The 20,436-nt window shown below is 32.6% G+C and overlaps 1 protein-coding gene across 4 annotated transcripts in view; it reads left to right on the top strand.

Moving 5' to 3' along the window:
* The window catches only part of Asap (ArfGAP domain of ASAP), a 61,396-nt gene that overhangs the window by 34,295 nt on the left and 6,665 nt on the right, over positions 1–20,436 (top strand). For 3 of the 4 annotated variants that reach the window (XM_029304076.2, XM_029304075.2, XM_029304074.2), the window contains exons 3-15: positions 5,044–5,189; positions 13,319–13,573; positions 14,830–14,915; positions 15,098–15,254; positions 15,912–16,176; positions 16,254–16,481; positions 16,935–17,157; positions 17,237–17,417; positions 17,744–18,019; positions 18,176–18,295; positions 18,407–18,611; positions 18,934–19,200; positions 19,287–19,450. In XM_029304076.2, the coding sequence (XP_029159909.1) occupies positions 5,044–5,189; positions 13,319–13,573; positions 14,830–14,915; positions 15,098–15,254; positions 15,912–16,176; positions 16,254–16,481; positions 16,935–17,157; positions 17,237–17,417; positions 17,744–18,019; positions 18,176–18,295; positions 18,407–18,611; positions 18,934–19,200; positions 19,287–19,450 (2,573 nt within the window). The remainder of the gene's footprint in view (positions 1–5,043; positions 5,190–13,318; positions 13,574–14,829; positions 14,916–15,097; positions 15,255–15,911; positions 16,177–16,253; positions 16,482–16,934; positions 17,158–17,236; positions 17,418–17,743; positions 18,020–18,175; positions 18,296–18,406; positions 18,612–18,933; positions 19,201–19,286; positions 19,451–20,436) is intronic. The other variant, XM_029304078.2, reaches the window with a different exon arrangement.

Genomic DNA, 20,436 nt, shown 5'->3' with positions numbered 1-20,436 from the left:
CTGTTAAGTCGTGGGATCAGACGGGATTCCGGAAGAATTTTCGTATAATCTTCTGGCGACGAACAAAAATGGCGACGCGGGGAGAGAAATGAGGCGTTGCGATAAATCGCGCCGAAGACAAGAATGAAAAGGAAATGGTACCACGTAGATATCTCGCTGAAAGCTCCGCGAAGTCATCCCTCTCTGATAAATTCAGTCGAATGCGATATTTTTTCGTCAGCTCCGGAAAGCAAGCATGGAAGACGAAGGGACCATAATGATCCTAAAGAAGTCAAATAGGGAAAAAATATCCGCTTAATCAGAAGTTTCATTTACAGAGATTCGCGTGACATGTATATCGTTCGTTTTTTCATTTTTTCCCTTCGCGTAAATTTTATTATTTATACGTGGAGGGAATTTTTCGTTATATATTCAATATTCACTACAAAATCATGTTTAGTTATAAGTCGAAAATTATTATACTGCATATTAAAATTATCGTGAACGATTAAAAATATTATGCTGCAGTGTAATATTTATATAAAATATTTTATATATTATATTTGTCACTTTTTCGACATCTATTCACGCACTCAAAGAATCATAAGTTTTTAACATATTTTTAAAGTATTGAAATTTTACTGTACATTTTTATCAATCAAATATTTTATATTTTATTGTGATAGATATTAATATTTTTTATTGTGATCGATATTAATCAAATTCTTATAAAATTCTTCGAAATATTAGAATATAAATTTTAATATTTAGAATATAAATTCTAATTGTAAAAGAAAATTATCTCGATGCACGCAATTTTTTTATGCAATTTTATTACATTATAATAAAATTAAGCGAACATGCTTTATATTTTATTGTGGTTGATATTAATAATTTTTATTGTGGTAAATATTAATCAAACTCTTATAAAATTTTTTCGAAATATTATATCGTTGCACGACCATGATTTTCAGGATAAATTCTAAGGGAAAATTTTCTCTACGCACCCAATTTTTTGATGAAATTTTATTATACATTTTAATAAAATTAATCGAATGTATTTTATATTTTATTGTGGTAGATATTAATCAAACTCTTATACATTTTTTCGAAATATTATATTGTTCCATACGTCTACCATGATTTTCAGGATAAATTCTCAGGGAAAATTCCCTCTGTGGATGAAATTTTTTGATGAAATTTTACTTTACATTTTAATAAAATTAATCGAACATTTTATATTTTATTGATATAGATATTAATATTTTTTATTGTATAGGGTAGATATTAATTAAACTCTTCTAAAATTCTTCGAAATATTAATATCATCCCACGACTATCATGATTTTCCGGATGAATTCTAAGGGAAAATTTTCTCTACGCGCCCAATTTTTTGATGAAATTTTATTATACATTTTAATAAAATTAATCGAATGTATTTTATATTTTATTGTGGTAGATATTAATCAAACTCTTATACATTTTTTTCGAAACATTATATTGTTCCATACTTCTACCATGATTTTCAGGATAAATTCTCAGGGAAAATTCCCTCTGTGGATGAAATTTTTTGATGAAATTTTACTTTACATTTTAATAAAATTAATCGAACATTTTATATTTTATTGATATAGATATTAATATTTTTTATTGTATAGGGTAGATATTAATTAAACTCTTCTAAAATTCTTCGAAATATTAATATCATCCCACGACTATCATGATTTTCCGGATGAATTCTAAGGGAAAATTTTCTCTACGCGCCCAATTTTTTGATGAAATTTTATTATACATTTTAATAAAATTAATCGAATGTATTTTATATTTTATTGTGGTAGATATTAATCAAACTCTTATACATTTTTTTCGAAATATTATATTGCTCCATACGTCTACCATGATTTTCAGGATAAATTCTCAGGGAAAATTCCCTCTGTGGATGAAATTTTTTGATGAAATTTTACTTTACATTTTAATAAAATTAATCGAACATTTTATATTTTATTGATATAGATATTAATATTTTTTATTGTATAGGGTAGATATTAATTAAACTCTTCTAAAATTCTTCGAAATATTAATATCATCCCACGACTATCATGATTTTCCGGATGAATTCTAAGGGAAAATTCTCTCTGTGTACGCAATTTTGTGATGATCCCTATATCCCCATAATCACGTTTCACGCGGAATTTAAAAGAGAGACACGATGTAATTCCAATCCACGTCGCTTCCACGCCGTCGTCGTCGTCACGTTTTCAATGAAAGGGATTCTTTTTACCTCCGACTCGTAATGTAATTGAAAGTTTCATCAACCGGGAGTGAGCAAGCTTCCGCCAAGCTTATCCACTCGGCCGGATGGACCACGATTATATTCATTGCACCGGCAACCGCGGGTGAATTGAATATCACTTCGCGACACGGGGGCACAATACCTTTTATGCCCTGTCCCTTGGTGCATTCTGTCGAGAAGTTTCGTTCGGCTAATGAAATTTCTCCCGGGATAGGAAGGATGCGCTTCTCCGTTCAGTCGAGCGATAAACGCTTTTCGACGTTGCTCGAAGTCAATCAGATCGCAGTTCTCCTTCAAGAGAGAGAGAGAAAGAGAATGCAGTTCGGATATAGAATGAAAGAGTTTTGAAACAAGTTGGAAGAGGAAATTGAAGCATCGCTCATAGAGGAATGGGACAAAGGGTTTGATGGTTGGAAAATGCGAATAACGAGCATTGTTTCTATTAAGAGTGTCTATGTAGAATACCTGAACCTATTTATTACTAAAATTAAATTCTAGTATATTTTTACGCTGAAAAAAATTTGTTAACTCGACTAAATTACTATTTTGTTAAATCAACATATATTAGTATTTGAGTCAAATATATGTATGTTTTTGTTAGATTTAATATGTTATATTTAATTTAAATATTTTTATAGGTTCAATTAAAAAAATAATATTTAGTTGAAGGGTTTAGTCAAGTTAACAATTTTTTTTTAGTGTATAGAGACTCGGCTGCATTTTTATTTTCTAAAAAACTGCAAAATTATTATAGAGTGTCTAGCGGCCAGGAAAATCTGGAAAACCGGGGATTGTCAGGGAATTTTATAAATCTGGAATTGTTAAGGAAAAGTCAGGAAATTTTACTATTTGTCTGGATTTTTTCACGTTATTCTACATTTGTCTCAATGATTTGAAATTTTTTATTTAATAAATTTTATTAATTTATATTTTCATCGTCGTATTATTTTATTTCAATATGTTTGATAGAGACAAAACTAAAAAAATTGATATAATATAAATAAAAAAGGTGATCAATTAAATAGTTTATAGTGACATGTTTGTTTCGATTATCGTACATAATGCAGATTGTATAATTGATTTAAATTTTTGTTTTTTTAACTTCCGAACCTTTTCATTGTTGACAAAAATATCTCAAGGATTTCATGAATTAACATTAAATTAATTTATCATATAGATATATGCAAATTATATATTTGGAAGAAATAATACTAAAAAGTCAGGGAAAAAATGAGTGATTCTGGTCTCGGAAAATCTGAAAAGGTCAGGAAATTTTTTTCATTGAGTCTGCTGGACACCTGATTTTTAATTTCCATTAATAAAAGTCAGAAATGATTTGACTGTCACGAATCTATATAAAGTTAAATAATTCTCTGATAAAATTATATGCGTTATATATGCAAGTCTCCGATAAAAACAAATGGGATTCTCCCGCTGAAAGAGAAGCCGTCGTACATCGAACCGGATGCGAAAGGTTTTTATTTTCACTTCGGTTCGCAGTCAAGCGAGATTCCACGCTCTCGGTCATGTATGTATGCACTTGCATGCGAGACGCGATATCGGTCGAGAAACTTTGCAGGAAGTTGGATGGAAAGGCAAAAAGAGAGAGAGAGAAACAAGAGTTGGCAACCGATGAGAAAGGAAAAGGAGGAGCATTATATTGGAATATCGAGCTTCTTCTCTCGCTTGAAAAATTCGGGAAAAGGACCCACGAGAGAAAAAAAAGGGAAGAAGAGTCCTCTTTCGACATCACAGAGCGCGAAACGAGAGAGTGCAACGTTTGTCACGCGAGTGCATTCTACCGATGCACATGCAGCCTTGCAAGGCTGCATCGTAATCCGAAGCGAGGAATGCGGGAATCCGCGTAAAGTGTGCGACGTCTTATACGGTAGAAAGGTCTGAAATTATGAGTACACATGCACACTCGCCTCTCTTCATCTCGCCTTCTCACGACATGCATTTCCGTGAGCTTCAGAACGCGGAGGCTGCTGCATATGCGGAGAAAAGCGCAGGAATTAACTGCGATTACGAGCGTTTAATAGTCCAACGCGATAATTTAATGCTTCGCTCGAATATTTGTCGCTGAATTAATACTCGCATGATGCTTAGAAATTTTACGGCCAACGCGTGCGCTTAATTAAAGTGATGCAGTTATACGCGCATGAACGGAGAGGATCTGCCCTTTAATAGGGATGACGCGAGAGAAAAATATTTACAAACATTCTTTGGGTTTATTATAGTTTTTTTTTTACATCCATCGCATGTGTAGATTTGCATATTTATTATTTTATTTTTTCTTTTGTATTATCTATTTGTTATTATATTATTTTTTCTTTTATATTATTTATCTTTTATTATATTATTTTATTTATTTTTATGAATCATTTTATAATTCTATAAAAAGGAAATGTACACACGGAGAGAATTTTCTCTTAGAGTTTATCCTGAAAATCATATAGTAAGAATTTTATAAAATTTTCTGTGATTAAGTATTTATACCGCAACAACAAAAATATTAATATGTGCATAATAAAATTAATCGAACATAGTTTATATTTTTTTAAGGTAGATATTAATGTTTTTATTGTAATAAATATTAATCAGGAAAACTTTCATAAAATTCTTTCAATACCATGATATATATTCATATTTTCAGGGTAAATTCCAAATTCTAAAATTCTGTGTAGGATTCAATAAGAGGATCTGTTTTTTTAATGTTTCAGTGTGTAATTGTCACTTTTAATTAACGGAATTGTATGCATTTTTTGCAGCTCACGTGGACAATGAGGTGTACTTAGGAAGGGCGTTAGAGAGACTCGGTGATGCCGCTTTAAAGGAACAGGAACCGGACATAGGCGCGGCGTTCCTCAAATTCGCGGTGGTCACTAAGGAACTCAGCGCCCTCATGAAAACTCTGGTACGTGTTTCACAAGCGAAATTTACACGTTACATACGCGAGTCACGAAATATTCCGTGTTTTCAGTAGCTGATGCGACCCGTGGAATATTTCGCTTCTTGTCGCTTTTATCCATATATTTTATACGATGAACGTGTATATTCCGAATATGCAATTACTTGAAAAATTCAAAATTGCGAGTTCCGTTGAAAAACATCGAAGGTATAAATTATAATTAAAAAAACGCGTCACGTTAAGAATATCAAGAAATTTCAGGGTGTCTAGCGGTCAAAGAATTTTATAAATCTGCTGGAATTGTCAGGGAAACAAGTCAGGAAATTTTACTATTTATCTGGATTTTTTCACATTATTCTACATTTGTCTCATTGTCAATAATTTGACATTTTTTTATTACATAAATATAAATTTTTCCTTGACTCCCAGCACGCTAATTTTCTGTGTTGTTAAAAATCGATTCATCTACAGCATGTTCGTTAATTTATATTTTTATCGTCGTGTTACTTTATTTCAAGGTATTATATATTTCAAAATATATTATAACATATTGCTCAAGAATGATAATATTATTCAAGAACTTCATTTTAATTCATTTTTTATGAAAAATTAATACATGAATTTTATAAAAAATATTTTATTGAAAAGTTTTGTTGTGATATTAGATACCATTAAATATATTAAAATATATGTATTATAATTTGTTAAAATATATTAAAAATAAAATTTGATATAATATAAATAAAAAAGGTGATTATTTAAATAGTTTATAGTGACATATGTTTGTTTCAATTATCGTACATATAATGCAGATTGTATAATTGATTTAAATTTTTGTTTTAACTTCCGAATATTTTTATTGTTGACAAAAATATCTCAAGGATTTCATGATTTAACATTTAATTGATTTATCATATAGATATATGCAAATTATATATATTTGAAATAAAATTAATACTATAACAAATCAGGGAAAAAATTAATTTTTGGTCTTGGAAAATCCGAAAAAGTCAGGGAATTTTTTTCATTGAGTCTGCTGGACATCCTGAATCTTTAAATGACACGCAAAAGAGGCGTCGAAGGAATAAATTATAATTTTTAAAATAGGTCGCGTCAGCGTATAACTAAACATTTTAAAAATCCGTAAAATCACAAATCGTGCATCATTGTTGACATTTTTATCGGAGTTCTGAAATTTTTACGATTCATCAGGCGGAGCTATTAATAACGTCATAAATGCGCCCTCGATGCATCGTACGCGCATTATTGGAAAAATTTCTTCACGGTCCATTCGACCGATGGGCAACGACCCTAAGTCCAGTAGCGTAGTTCTTCGTTACGTTGGTGTAGGTGCGAAAATAGAATTTCTAAACCGGCGATCAATAAAATGAAAAGCGTACGCCGACGTGCGCGACGAAATACAATTTCACGAAAGTAGAGAGATTCGCAAAGAGAGTCTCAAGACTTTCGCGATTAATGTGGTTCATCTTATCGAGGAAGAAGAAAACGGCTTCTCAGAGATCCTCATATGACATTCGTGCGACACGCGTGTTCTGTAGGAGATGAAAATTATTCTGCTAAAACAATTTCCATCACCGTGGAATGTTGTTACCTTTGACCAGTGTTTGCGGTTATCTAAATAAAATTATATAGATGATTATCTAGATGAAACTTTGGCGTCTTATTATCTTGATATAAATAATAAAAATATTATCTACATTTGCATCTTATTGTTAGATGAAAATAAGTATTGTCTTTACTAAATTATACTAGAATAATTTTTATATAATTTTGGTTTAGAATCATAGCACATAAAAATATTTAGATAGTAGAAACTTAAGCAAGTAAGCGATAAAAATTATACTTTATAATAAAAATATGAATACATATGTATATTTTTATATCCTTTTTATAATTTACTTTTTTTTATAACTGTGTTTACATAAGCAGTTTTAAAAATTATCTAGATGAATCGTCATATAATTTTATCAAGATATATTTAAAACAAAATCATCTTCATATCATCTAAGATGAATTGGCATATTTTTATCTCATCTTTATTTAGCTAATTTTAATATTATCTAAGCACAACACTGCATACAACGTATGCGCGATATCTGGGTCGCGATGAACGATGAATACGGGATGAATGTAAATTTGCACGAATGTAAACTCTCGACTCTCTATGCTTAATCTTCTCCAGCGTCCAACATTCAACTAACTCAGCTGTCGAACATATTCGTGACTTTTCGTCTCGCGATTCCGGATTCTCTCGACTTGTCAGTTTGACGTTCCAGTTTATGATTTATTATACATTCAAATTGCATAGTAGTCGTATAAATATTGCTTTGTAAGATAAATTCAAGAATTCTGTCCGTTGAAAATTCGATAATCATTGCATATATGGCATGCACGCAGAAGTATTTGCGATACATTTTTTTTGTTCTTTTTTCTAGATTGAAAAAAAATTGTTAACTTGACAAATCTTTCAACAAAATTATGATTTTGTTAATTGAACATATATTAGTACACAGAGAGAATTTTTTTTTAAAATTCACTCTGAAAATCTCATGATAATATGGTATTGGAAAAATTTTATAAGAGTTCCTCTGATTAAAAACATTTAGGACAATAAAAAATATTAATATTTATATGGTAAAATTAATCGAACATATTTTATATCTTATTATAGTAGATATTAATATTTTTTATTGTGGTAAAGGTAAATATTTAATCAGAGAAACTCTTATATAAAATTCTTCCAATACGTATTCGCTTAATTTACTATGTACACAGTGATTAATATGTACTATAAAAAAATATTTAATATCTATCACAATAAGATAAAATATTCGATCAATTTACTGTGTACATATAGTGATTAATATTTATCATAATAAAAATTCTTAATATTTATCACAATAAGATAAAAATATGTTCGATTGATTGTACTATGTACATAGTAAAATTAATCGAACATATTTTATATCTTTATATCTGTATTGTGTGATAGATATTAAATATTTTTATCGTGATAAATATTAATCAGAGAAATTCTTATAAAATTCTTCCAATACCATATGGTCTCCCGATTCTCTCTGTGTATTCAAATCAAATACATGTTTTGTTAGATTTATTTAATATTATACCTTTTATTTAAATATTCAGTTACATTTAATTTAAATATTCTATATGTTCAATGAACAAAATATCATTTAGCTGAAAGGTTTAGTCTATTTTTTTCAGTGTAAAAGTAAAAGAATAAAATTATTTGTTGCTCTGAGAAAGACATTTATTTGTTCGCAAGATGCGTTTCGATCCATTATATCCAGTCTACGGCAAATACTAAAGAATCTCTTTGGCATGCTCGTATATTTTCACTTTTCTGGCGTTCTCTAAGCTACAGCCATTACTTTATGCTGACACAATTGTGCTAAGCTAGGAGAGAAGACCCTCGTAATTTCCTGCCACTGTGCGGCTCCTTTCTTCTTCGAGCCTGAGGCTGCTCGTCGTTTTGCTGAATTAAGAAACTCGATTCGGCCGTATTATACAGCAAGTCCACGTTAACAGGATGTGCCTCTCGCGTAAAAAGGTCCGGAAGACGCGTATATTAGAGACGGAAGTGGCACTTTCACGCAAAGAGAAGTATAATACGCGAAACGACATGTACTCATAATATATCTTTCGCTTTTAATTATATGTAATTTAAGCAACAAGAGAGAGAGCTCAGTTTAAACGTACAAAATAACTTGATGAATCTTATGCATAAACTTCACAGGATATATTATTTAAAAAATTTATATTGATAATTTAGATGAAATTCTTTTTAAGCTTCCATGCGCGATATTTATTTCATCGACGAAGAAGCACAAATAATAAATATCCTGTATTTGAATAAAACATCCAGGATTGGGTAATAACTAGTTAAAAGTTAAAAAAAAAAGTTAAAAAGTTAATAACTTTTAACTTAGCTTAATTAATTTAAAATTTATTAATTTTTAAATTCAACTAGTTATTTTTTACCTTGAACTTATTAACTTTTATCCCAAGTTAAATTTTTTTATCTCTGAATACCATTATTGTTCTTTTATAAGTTATTATACACGTATTATTTTTAAATTAAAGTATTATTAATTTTTATGTTCATCTGTCATCAATTGTAATTACCAAAAAGTACATTTCTATATAAAAATCAAAATGTCTTTGTTATTTGTTACATATTTTAAAAGAATTATCAAACAAAATTCTAATGTAATATAAATAATATTTTTGAAAATTAATTTCGATTTAACTTCAGTTAATTAAATTTTAACTTAACTAAATTAGTTTAAAAAAATCATTAACTCTACCCAACCCTGGTTTGAATAAAACATCTAATGCCAATAAATTAGCTGAAAAAAATTACATTGATAATTCAGATAAAATTCTTTTTAAGCTCCCATGCGTGATATTTTATTTCATTAACGAAGATGCACGAATAATAAATATGCTGCGTTTGAATAAAATATCTTCTAATGCCAATGAATTAGCTAGAAAAAATAGAGACAAGTAATAATCCTCTCTGGGCGTGGATTTAAAAGCCGGACGGTGGAGATTTAAACTGGTTCTGCGTATACGTTCCGATGATTTCCTAAGCTCCTAAGCTATGCAGCGCAAATCGGGACGTCTCACGGCAGTGGGATAATTACGTTTACTGAAGCGTGTACACGCTTATAAGCTGCATGAGAAAAAGAGAGAGGGAGAGATAAGGCAAATAGCAAGACTCTCCTAGATTCTATCACGCACGAGCGACCGCGAATTTATATTTATCGGGACTTTAAACGTGCCACTCGCCTCGGTTGCGATTTCAGCATGGATCGGGGCCGATCGCAGATTGAATCTAAATTCCGTTTATGTGCGATTCTTATTTTTTTTTATTTATTTAAAAAAATTTTTTTAAAAGTTAGGAAATTTTACTATTTATCTGGATTTTTTCACATTATTCTACATTTGTCTCAATAATTTGACATTTTTTATTAAATAAAAATATAAAGTTTGCCTTAACTCCCAGCACGTTAATTTTCTGTGTTGTTAAAAATCGATTCATCTACAGCGTGTTTGTTAATTTATATTTTCATCGTCGTGTTACTTTATTTCAAGGTATTATATATTTCAAAATATATTATAACATATTGCTCAAGAATGATAATATTATTCAAGAACTTCATTTTAATTCATTTTTTATGAAAAATTAATACATGAATTTTATAAAAAATATTTTATTTAAAAGTTTTGTTGTGATATTAGATACCATTAAATATATTAAAATATATGTATTATAATTTGTTAAAATATATTAAAAATAAAATTTGATATAATACAAATAAAAAAGAGTGATCGTTTAAATAGTTTATAGTGTCATGTTTGTTTCGATTATCATACCTAATGCAGATTGTTTAATTGATTAAAATTTTTTAACTTCCGAATCTTTTCATTATTGACAAAAATATCTCAAGGATTTGATGATTTAACATTTAATTGATTTATCATATAAATAAATGCAAATTATATATTTGGAAAAAAGAATAATGGTATCTAATATCACAACAAAACTTTTAAATAAAATATTTTTTATAAAATTCATGTATTAATTTTTCATAAAAAATGAATTAAAATGAAGTTGAATCTTGGAAATTCTGAAATAGCCAGGGAATTTTTTTCATTGAGTCTGCTGGACACCATGCACTTGAATTTTCCGAACTATTGCGTTCGATGATCTACACTCGTTGGTGACGTCACACGTGCAATTGGCTAAAATTCATTTGCATCCGATATTGGCTCCGATTGTAACTCGCGTGATGCATCCAACGAGAGCAGGAAGTAATATATCCAACGCTTCGTATAGTACCGCGAATACCACTTTTTGAGCAAATTAAACTCCGGATTATCGAATATCATTTCTCGATCGATGCGATTAACCGTAATTGGAAACTGAAGAATAGTTTCTTCTTCGATCGTTCGCGGTTCGAGATAATTTCGCGGAATGCAATAAGAAATATTGAATCTACATTTATTGTTTTAATATTGCCTCGTTATATCAAATAACTTAAATCGCTTCTAATGTTTCTATGCAACGAGTAGCGAAATAGTGATTTATTAAAATTATTTATCGCAATGAATATTTGTCAAAATATATCAATATCTATAATCTCCTTGCTTTTTTTATCAGAATAAAAAAGGAAACAAAAAATTATATAATAATTATGGAATTAAAAGATTCAAATCAGGTCATCATTATTTTTTAGAAACTCTGATAATCTCTCTACAATACATGAAAAAAAGAAAATGAAATAAATATTTTATTCATAAAGAAAACGATAAAAATTAATTAGATGAAACAAAAATATATAAATATATATAATCTCCTTGCTTTCCTCATCAGAAAGACAAAAAAAGCAAGAAATGAAATTTTTTTAAAATAAGTAAAAGCAAGCAATGTTAATTGACAGCAAACTATTATATAATTAATATTTAATTATAATAATTAGAAGATTAAAATCAGGTCATCAATATTTTTTAGAAACTCTGATAATCTCTTTACAATGCATGCGAACAGAAAATGAAATAAATACTTTATTCATACAGAAAACGATGAAAATGAGACGAAAGACTTAATAATTTTCCGGACAATTTAATAATAATAATAATAAGGAAAATGAAAGTTTATCACACATTTCCCACTTACCATTCCTGCCACTTTCTTTGCAGAGAAGAGTCGATTGCACATTGCTTTCGCAGTCCCATTATGCGCTTTCCAGCCGAGTTTTCACAAGAGAGCCTCGAGAGTCGAGGGATCACTCTAGAGAGATAGATAAGAGAGAAGAGAAAGATGGATGCAGGTTCCGAGAGGAAGCTGCATTCTATTCAGGGCAAGCGAGGTGACGGACTAAGCAAAGTGCTGACGCGAATCGACGATGATTCACTATTTACTGGCCGGCTAGAATAAGGCGGTAGTCGATTCCCGTTCCAGAGTCCTACAAGCTCGCATTTTTCATCACCGTTTTCCATTCGAGTCCTGTCAGACCGGTTTATTCCGATAAATAGATAAAATATTATACTTCGTTTAATCGGAAATAACTCCTCCTGCTCCTCTCTGCTCTCGCGGCACAAGAGATAAGGAGAACTAATATTTCCACGTCTCTGTATCTAATAGATACCGATGAGGTACCGGCATTTTTATCGAGATGTCAATTGCGTTATTGGATCATAAACGATCGCAATATACGGCTTGAATATATATACACATATATGTATATTTGATTTTAATTCTAAATTATATAAATATATATAATATTTAAATTATATATATATATATATATATAATATTTATATAATTATAAATATTAATTAATTATTGCGTTTATACATAGAGAGAATTTTCTCTTAGAATTTACCCTGAAATTCATGGTAATTATGGGACAATATGGTATTGAAAAAATTTTATAAGAGTTTCTCTGATTAATATTTACCACACTAAAAAATATTAATATATATCTCAATAAAATATGAAATATGTTTGATTAATTTTACTAAAATGTGTAGTAAAATTTCAATAATTTTAAAATATATTAAAATATGATTCTTTAAGTGTTTTAAATAGAATAGATGTCAAAAACGTGATAAACATATAAAATATATTTTATATAAATTATAAAATGCAGCATAATATTTTCAGCCCAGCTTAATCGCTCATAATTTTAACAGTAGCAGTATGATAATTTTCGATTTATTATCAAACGTGATAAAATTTGTAGTAGAGAATTTTACGGTAAAATATAACGATAAATTCTCTCCGTGTGTAATATATGTATATAATTTGTAAATAATTAAAACGAGATCAATTTTAGTTTTAAACTGCGTTCTCCAAATTATCTAAATATTTTATACTATATACGAAAACTTTTCAATTAATAAGTACATCAATAAATAGATTGATAAAAAATTAGTACTTGAGGAATCCCTCTTTCTTGGTTACTCCAAGATTTCTTATGACTTGGATCTATATCATTCATGATAGTTTATTGAATTAATGAAGAACAGAATATATTACACTGTCTACGATGAATATTCATGAACCATCGATCTTGTGATTTCAGATGCAAAACATCAACAACATCGTTATGTTTCCGCTGGACTCGGTGCTGAAAGGTGACTTAAGGGGCGTGAAAGGGGATCTGAAGAGGCCCTTCGATAAGGCCTGGAAGGACTACGAGGCCAAATATGCGAAAATCGAAAAGGAGAAGAAGCAGCACGCAAAAGAGGCCGGTCTGATTCGTACGGAAGTCACACCTGCCGAAATCGCTGACGAGATGGAGAAAGAGAGACGGTTGTTTCAGTTGCAAATGTGCGAGGCAAGTGGTGCAGACAAAGATCTAATCACCGAAAAAAAATGTATTCTTAGCGCCAAGAGGATTTTAATTCTAAATTATATAAATATATACAATATTTAAATTATATATATATATATATATATATATATATATAATATTTATATAATTATAAATATTAATTAATTATTGCGTTTATACATAGAGAGAATTTTCTCTTAGAATTTACCCTAAAATTCATGGTAATTATGCAACAATATGGTTCTGAAAGAATTTTATAAGAGTTTCTCTGATTAATATTCACCACACTAAAAAATATTAATATCTATCTCAATAAAATATATAATTAATTTAAGAAATTTCTTTAATTTTTAGTATATTTTTTCTGAAAATAAGAATAAATTAAGAATATCATCTTAAATTAAGAGGATCCTCTTGGCGCTATTTTTCGGTGATAACAATAAAAATGAAATCTAGACTCTCGACGAAGAAGCGTCTATATATGTACGCATATAGTACATATATGTACATGTATATTCGATGCGCGTGCATCGAAATCCGGTTGTTTGGATACCGTCTTGTGTATCGGGGCTGAAAAATGTATATCTTCTAACTTGAGAACTTAATTTACATTTTACATTCTCGACAGCGCTGTCTATGCAGTTATACATTTTTTATTCGACAGTCTAGGCAAGATGTCAAACAACTGTCGTCTACATTTTACGTCTGGAAATCATAGAAAAATAATACATCATAAAATATACATATATAAAAAATGTATATTCTCTCTTAAAAATATTGAGATATTAATAAAATTACTCCGAGTTATATACAATTAAAATAGTAAGGGTTTAGATTTCATATCTACGTTGTATTATTTTTTAATAATTTCCTCTCGTTTGCATATATATAAAAGTAAATTTAGTAAAATTTATTCTATTTTTTTTCTTTTAAAAGTCGAGATAATAATTAATAGAATTACTCCAAATTTATATACGATTAAAAGTAATAAGTTTTTAGAGAGAACTAAATACTTAATTATATATAAATAGTTATTTACACAGAAGGTATTGAAATTTGAAGTCTCTGGTTAACAGAATATTCAGTGTTGAAATTTATTCGTCGTAAAACTGGGTGGAGCTCAATCAAGCAGTCTTTACGAAGACCCTTAGATTAAAGGAGTGGTGATAACTTGCAGATTGCTTTTACGATACGCTCGATAAAAGCGTATTTGAGGAAGGCACGAACTGTGTCAATCATTGCTCTCTGTTTGTTTGCAGTATCTGATCAAAGTGAATGAGATCAAAACGAAGAAGGGCATCGAGCTGTTGCAGCATCTAGTCGAATATTATCACGCGCAAACAAAGTGAGTGTAACCGCGATTAATCCTTCGATTATTGAATTAATTATTTCAGGATTTCATTATAATATTCAATTAACTTTAAATTATTATCACAAATAACATTTATCTCTTAGAAATGTTTATTTTTGGAATTTAAAGCACTCGATCGAAATTCAATTTTCTGAGATTTACCTTTGGGATTTTAGTTATTTTCAGGATGGTTTGAAGACCATCGAACACTTCGGCTCGTACGTAGCCGATCTCAGCGTGAAGCTGCAAAAAATCAGGCAAACGCAGGACGAAGAAAGGAGACGGTTAACGGAACTCAGGAGTCTTCTTAGGAGTTCCGGATGTGACAAGGAGGTAACATCGACGAGAGCCAAGTTTCATTCTGACATTAATTCATCACGGAAAGCGCGCGATTGTAGGAGTAGATTTAATGGTCTTTAATTGGTACCGTTATTTCTTCACTTTCGTTTCACGGTACTCATTCCTCTTCAGTCGTCTTATTCATTGTGTGTATTTTGACTTATTTAATATAAAATTAAACACTAAGACTTTGCTGATATTTTTCATTAAGACATTTTTGTATCATCTCTTGTATTTCAAAATTTTGTAAATCATTTATTTCGCTTCATCCACATATATATCGCTTCTTCCTCAGACGTCTTATTCATTGTGTTTACTTCAGCCTATTTAATATAAATATAAACACTAAAACTTTGCTGATATTTTTAATTAAGAGATTTTTGTATCTCAAAACTTTGTAAATTATTTCTTTATTTATTTATGTCATACATTGCTCATTTGCTGCAACAGTAACATGACTAAAAAACTCACTCTTTTTGAGTTATTAGTACACTTCCTACATGTACTATTATTAAATCTTGTCTCCTGAGAAATCGCGACTTTCGGGTTACGTCACTGTTGCAGCAAACGACCGATACGTCATCATATGTCATATGTCGTCCGCAGAACTTAGGCAACGTTTACGACTTAGGTAACGTTTCCGTTTCACAGTTGAACGCGAACGCGAACGCCGGTTACTCGCTGCATCAGCTGCAGGGTGACAAGCAGCACGGCGTCACGCGTTCCGGCCACCTGCTGAAGAAGAGCGAGGGCAAGATGAGGCGAGTCTGGCAGAAGCGACGATGCGCCGTGCAGGCGGAGGGCTACCTCGATATCTGCCACGCGGACGAGAACAAGCCACCCACCAGGGTGAACCTATTGACCTGCCAAATCAAATTGGTGCCGGACGACAAACGAGGCTTCGATCTCATCAGCTGTAAGTCTCTGCATAGTCTCTCCCGCGCCTCACAGTGCGATATAATGCTGTCATTGTCGTCGTTGTCTCGATTTCAGACAATAGAACGTACCACTTTCAAGCGGAGGATGAGGCAGACCAGCGTGCGTGGATGTCGGTCCTGGTGAATTGCAAGGAACGAGCCCTGTTGAGGGCGTTCGACGCGAGTGGCAAGGCGGAGGCCGGCAGCGGCAATCCCAGCCTCGTCGAGCTGCAGCAGGCCGTCATACGATGCGTTATGCGATTACCCGGAAACGATCAATGCTGCGATTGCTCCTCGCAGAACGGTAACTTCGAATGTCGTGGATTGTTTGCGGCCGGCTGGCCTTTCTCTAACGCGTGCCAAGTCCGTTCCGTTATTCTTGGCGCGTGCCTCAGGCGTTTTTCTTCCTCAAACTGACGCGTCATGAAGCTGCAAATTCATTTCTAATCGATAATTATTCATGGAAATCTTTTATTGTAATTATATTAGAACAATTATTGCCTTCAAACGTAATACGCATGATATTTCTATCAGATTATATTATGGAATTATAAAGCTTTTCTATCGCCGGAAGAACTTCTCCGTCATTTCATGGCATGAATGTTCTCTTCGGTTCGCTCACCATGGGAGGAGGGGCATTGTCGCGAATGTTTCCGCACGACAAAGCGGCAACTTCGCCAACGCTCCAGTTCTCTCTCTCTCTCTCCCTCTCGCGAATGCGTTTTGTGTTGTCGAACGACAATTGTCTCCTTTTCAGACGCCACGTGGCTGTCGACGAACTTCGGCATAATAGTGTGCATAGAGTGCAGCGGCATCCACCGAGACTTGGGCGTGCACATATCGCGAATACAATCCTTGACGCTGGATAACGTCGGCACCGCTCAACTGTTGCTCGCCCGACATATGACCAATCAGGCGTTCAACGAGGTGATGGAGGCGACGTTACGTCACAATCTCAAGCCGTCGCCGACGTCGACGATGTGAGCAAACTTATAATGCTCTCACAACGCGTATTCCTTCTCGGTCGCATTTATCATGTTTACTTTCTTGCTTCTTCAGGGAGGAGCGGTACGAGTTTATACGCGCCAAATACGTGGACAAGAGATATGTGATGAACACATGCGCGGACGAGCGCGATCTACTTTCCGATTTGGAGCATGCTGTTAATAACCGTGATCTGCAACAACTTCTGCAAGTCTACGCGGAAAACGTGGATCTGGCTGCGCCGTTGCCAACATCGGTGAGGACATTAACGAGACTTTTCGTAGAGCTATATCCGAGAGGATGATTAAGAGAAATGCTTTCATGGTTATAAAAACAAACAATAGCGATAAAATTAGTTCTAGTGCCGATAATTTTTCTTTAGATTTAGAAAATAATTTATATGGTGTTAAAAAATATAAATTAATTAATCAAAAAAATAATTAAAAATTATAAATAATATTAATATATTATAAATATATTAAATATAAATATTAATTATAAATATATATTATAAATAAATCGAATTATAAATTATCTTATTTTACGTAATGTGCTATAAAAATATGTATCTACTTCGATTAGGACATAGGCGAAACGGCGTTACACTTGGCCATTCTACGCGAGATGGGCAGCAGTCTCCACATCGTCGACTTCCTGGTGCAAAACATGCCTAGCGGCGGCATCGATAGGGCGACTATCGACGGGGAAACGGCGTTGCATCTTTCCGCGCGACACGACAGAGCGGAAGCGATGAAGCTGCTTCTGCGAGCTGGCGCGGATCCCTCGCATCGGAACAAACAGGACAAGACTCCGTTGGACATTGCACAAGAAATGGGACACCACACTTGCAAAGAATTGGTAATTTAGCGAAATAAATATTTTTCAATATACTTAACATTAATCTTGATCTAGATATAGTTTCCTTCCAATTTTCTATAATCTTTGATTAATTAAAAGACGCTTAAAACTAATGGTGTTTAATCGAAAAATAAGAAATCGACGAATTACTTTCAGCTCAGTCACGCTCTCCAGAGGCAAAAGACACTGTTTGACAATGTAAACATTGACTGGAATCTCTCTCACGATGAAGGTTCTACGGACTTTTCCGATGACGAAACGATAATAGAAGACAGAGTGAGTAACATTAACTTGAAACGGAATAAATCGACATCGCATTCTATAATTTGTATTTATCTATATATATATATATATATATATTCATAGTCGCAAATGTTCCTCTTGCAGAACGGATGCCTGACACCTGAAAAGAAGTCACGTAGCAGACCACCGTCATACGCCGGAGGCGGTGGAACTGGTGATTCCCCGGTGACATTACGCAGTCGGAGCAGCACCTGCGATAGTTTACAAAGCGGATCCTCTCCGAGCGCCTCGACGAATCGCCAACAAATGCCTCCACCGCCACCTCCACAGGCGAGAAAGCCTGTAGCTGGTAAGCTAGACATATTCTTAATATTTTATACGATGTATGATAAAGCCATATTATTGAATAATCACTGAATTCAACAGAGATAATATACAATCGACTGCTCAATAGGAATCGAACGTAATTCCTGCTTCTCTTTAAATTCAGCAAAGGACCCCGTAGCAAATACATACGATTTTGGCTTTCGGTGCAATTGGTTGTTTCTTTCATATGTTGTAGTTCATTAATATTTTATATATTAATGAAGCAAGTGGAATAGTGTTTTCTTTACTGAATGTACGTGTAGTTAACTTTATACAATATTGATTATGCCACTATTTTCGGGCAGTTCCCACTCCCATGGCGCCGGACATCTCGCTGAACATCCACGGCTCGCTGAAGAAACGGATAGCGCCGCCGCCGCCGCCGTCCACCGGAAATGCCGCTACGTCGTCGCACTACGGTACGCTACCCTTGTCCACGTCGACGCACAGTCGTACGACCAGCGAGCCAATTTTAGCCGGCCACACTTTACACACTCTACCGCATACGTTGAACACACTAAATAGCCAACATCATAAGAGATCACCGAGCGGCGACTCGTCGACCGGACACGGTACATTAAGATAGATCAATCTCGCAGGCGAAGCTTGCTGACGTTACGATTATCATATCGACACGCTTCTCTCTTCCTGCGAATAGGTATGGACAAGGTGAACAGCTCGACGTTGCAGAGACCACGAAATCCACCGCCTCCAGCGCCGTCCGGTGTCACGTCCAGACTCAGCAACGGACGGAGCAGCGAATCCCTGAGTTCCATGTGCTCAGATCATGGTCTAGGCAACCCGATTCCGCCACCGCGAAAGGTAAATTATATTTGAATTAATTTTCTCGAATAGGAGTTTCGCAATTTTAAAGGAGGGAAAGATATTTTTATACACAGAATAGGTTTTTGCTTGATAAATATAAGATTGCGTTTTCTTCTGAATTCGTGAAATTTATTTAGGATTTTAAGATTTATATACATCGTTCTAGAGGAGACTCGAGATATGCGAGTGCTTTGTATATTGATCTCTGCACAAAACTACAGGCATAAATGCAAGATATTTATAGACAGATCCTAGAGAAAAAGATATAATCTTAAATAATTATATAATGCATATAAGATCTCTGGTCAGCGAATGCACATCAAATTTGACAAGTCCAAATTTCTCGAAAGCATAGATTTTGATGCATATAAAATTCATTAAAATATTTCTATAGAAAGATTTATACAATATGTAAAGCCCTCGCTCTCTCTCTGCGATTTCCCCACTCCTTTTTATCTTCGAATTAGGCTGCCAGACAAAAAAATTATATGTTAAAATTGATATTACATCTATATATATATATATATTTCCTGACAAGTGTTTAATATGAACATTATACAACTATCGCACTATCTCACACCTTACCTGTTTGCACACATACCGGATGGTTGCCGTTTAATCGAAGTTTATACTAATGCAGTAGGGGAAGGTATAACTAACCAGGTTGTTTCCTCCGTAGTGTAGTTTTCACTCGTGCAGGCTTGAGTATTTCGCATACTGTAGAACTAACCATACGTCACACACGCATTGATCCTTATCCGTTATTCATATTTACAATGTCACATATAAATAATTGACCTTTTATATTAATTGTAAACGTGTGATAATTGAAAAACTTATCTAACGCGCGTAATAACTTAGAGAAGAATTATCATTTTATTATTCCAGTCATTTCACTCATTTTCATTCCATATCAAATCATATATAAATAATCATTGCATATTCTTTGCAAAAAGTAACGTCCCAAAAATAAAGCACTAATA

This window comes from Nylanderia fulva, unplaced genomic scaffold (assembly GCF_048542155.1).
Source record: "Nylanderia fulva isolate GAGA-0341 unplaced genomic scaffold, ASM4854215v1 Scaffold10, whole genome shotgun sequence".
NCBI classification, from domain to species: domain Eukaryota; kingdom Metazoa; phylum Arthropoda; class Insecta; order Hymenoptera; family Formicidae; genus Nylanderia; species Nylanderia fulva.
Note: the sequence above shows the minus strand (reverse complement) of the source record. Positions and strands in the feature narration are given on the sequence as shown.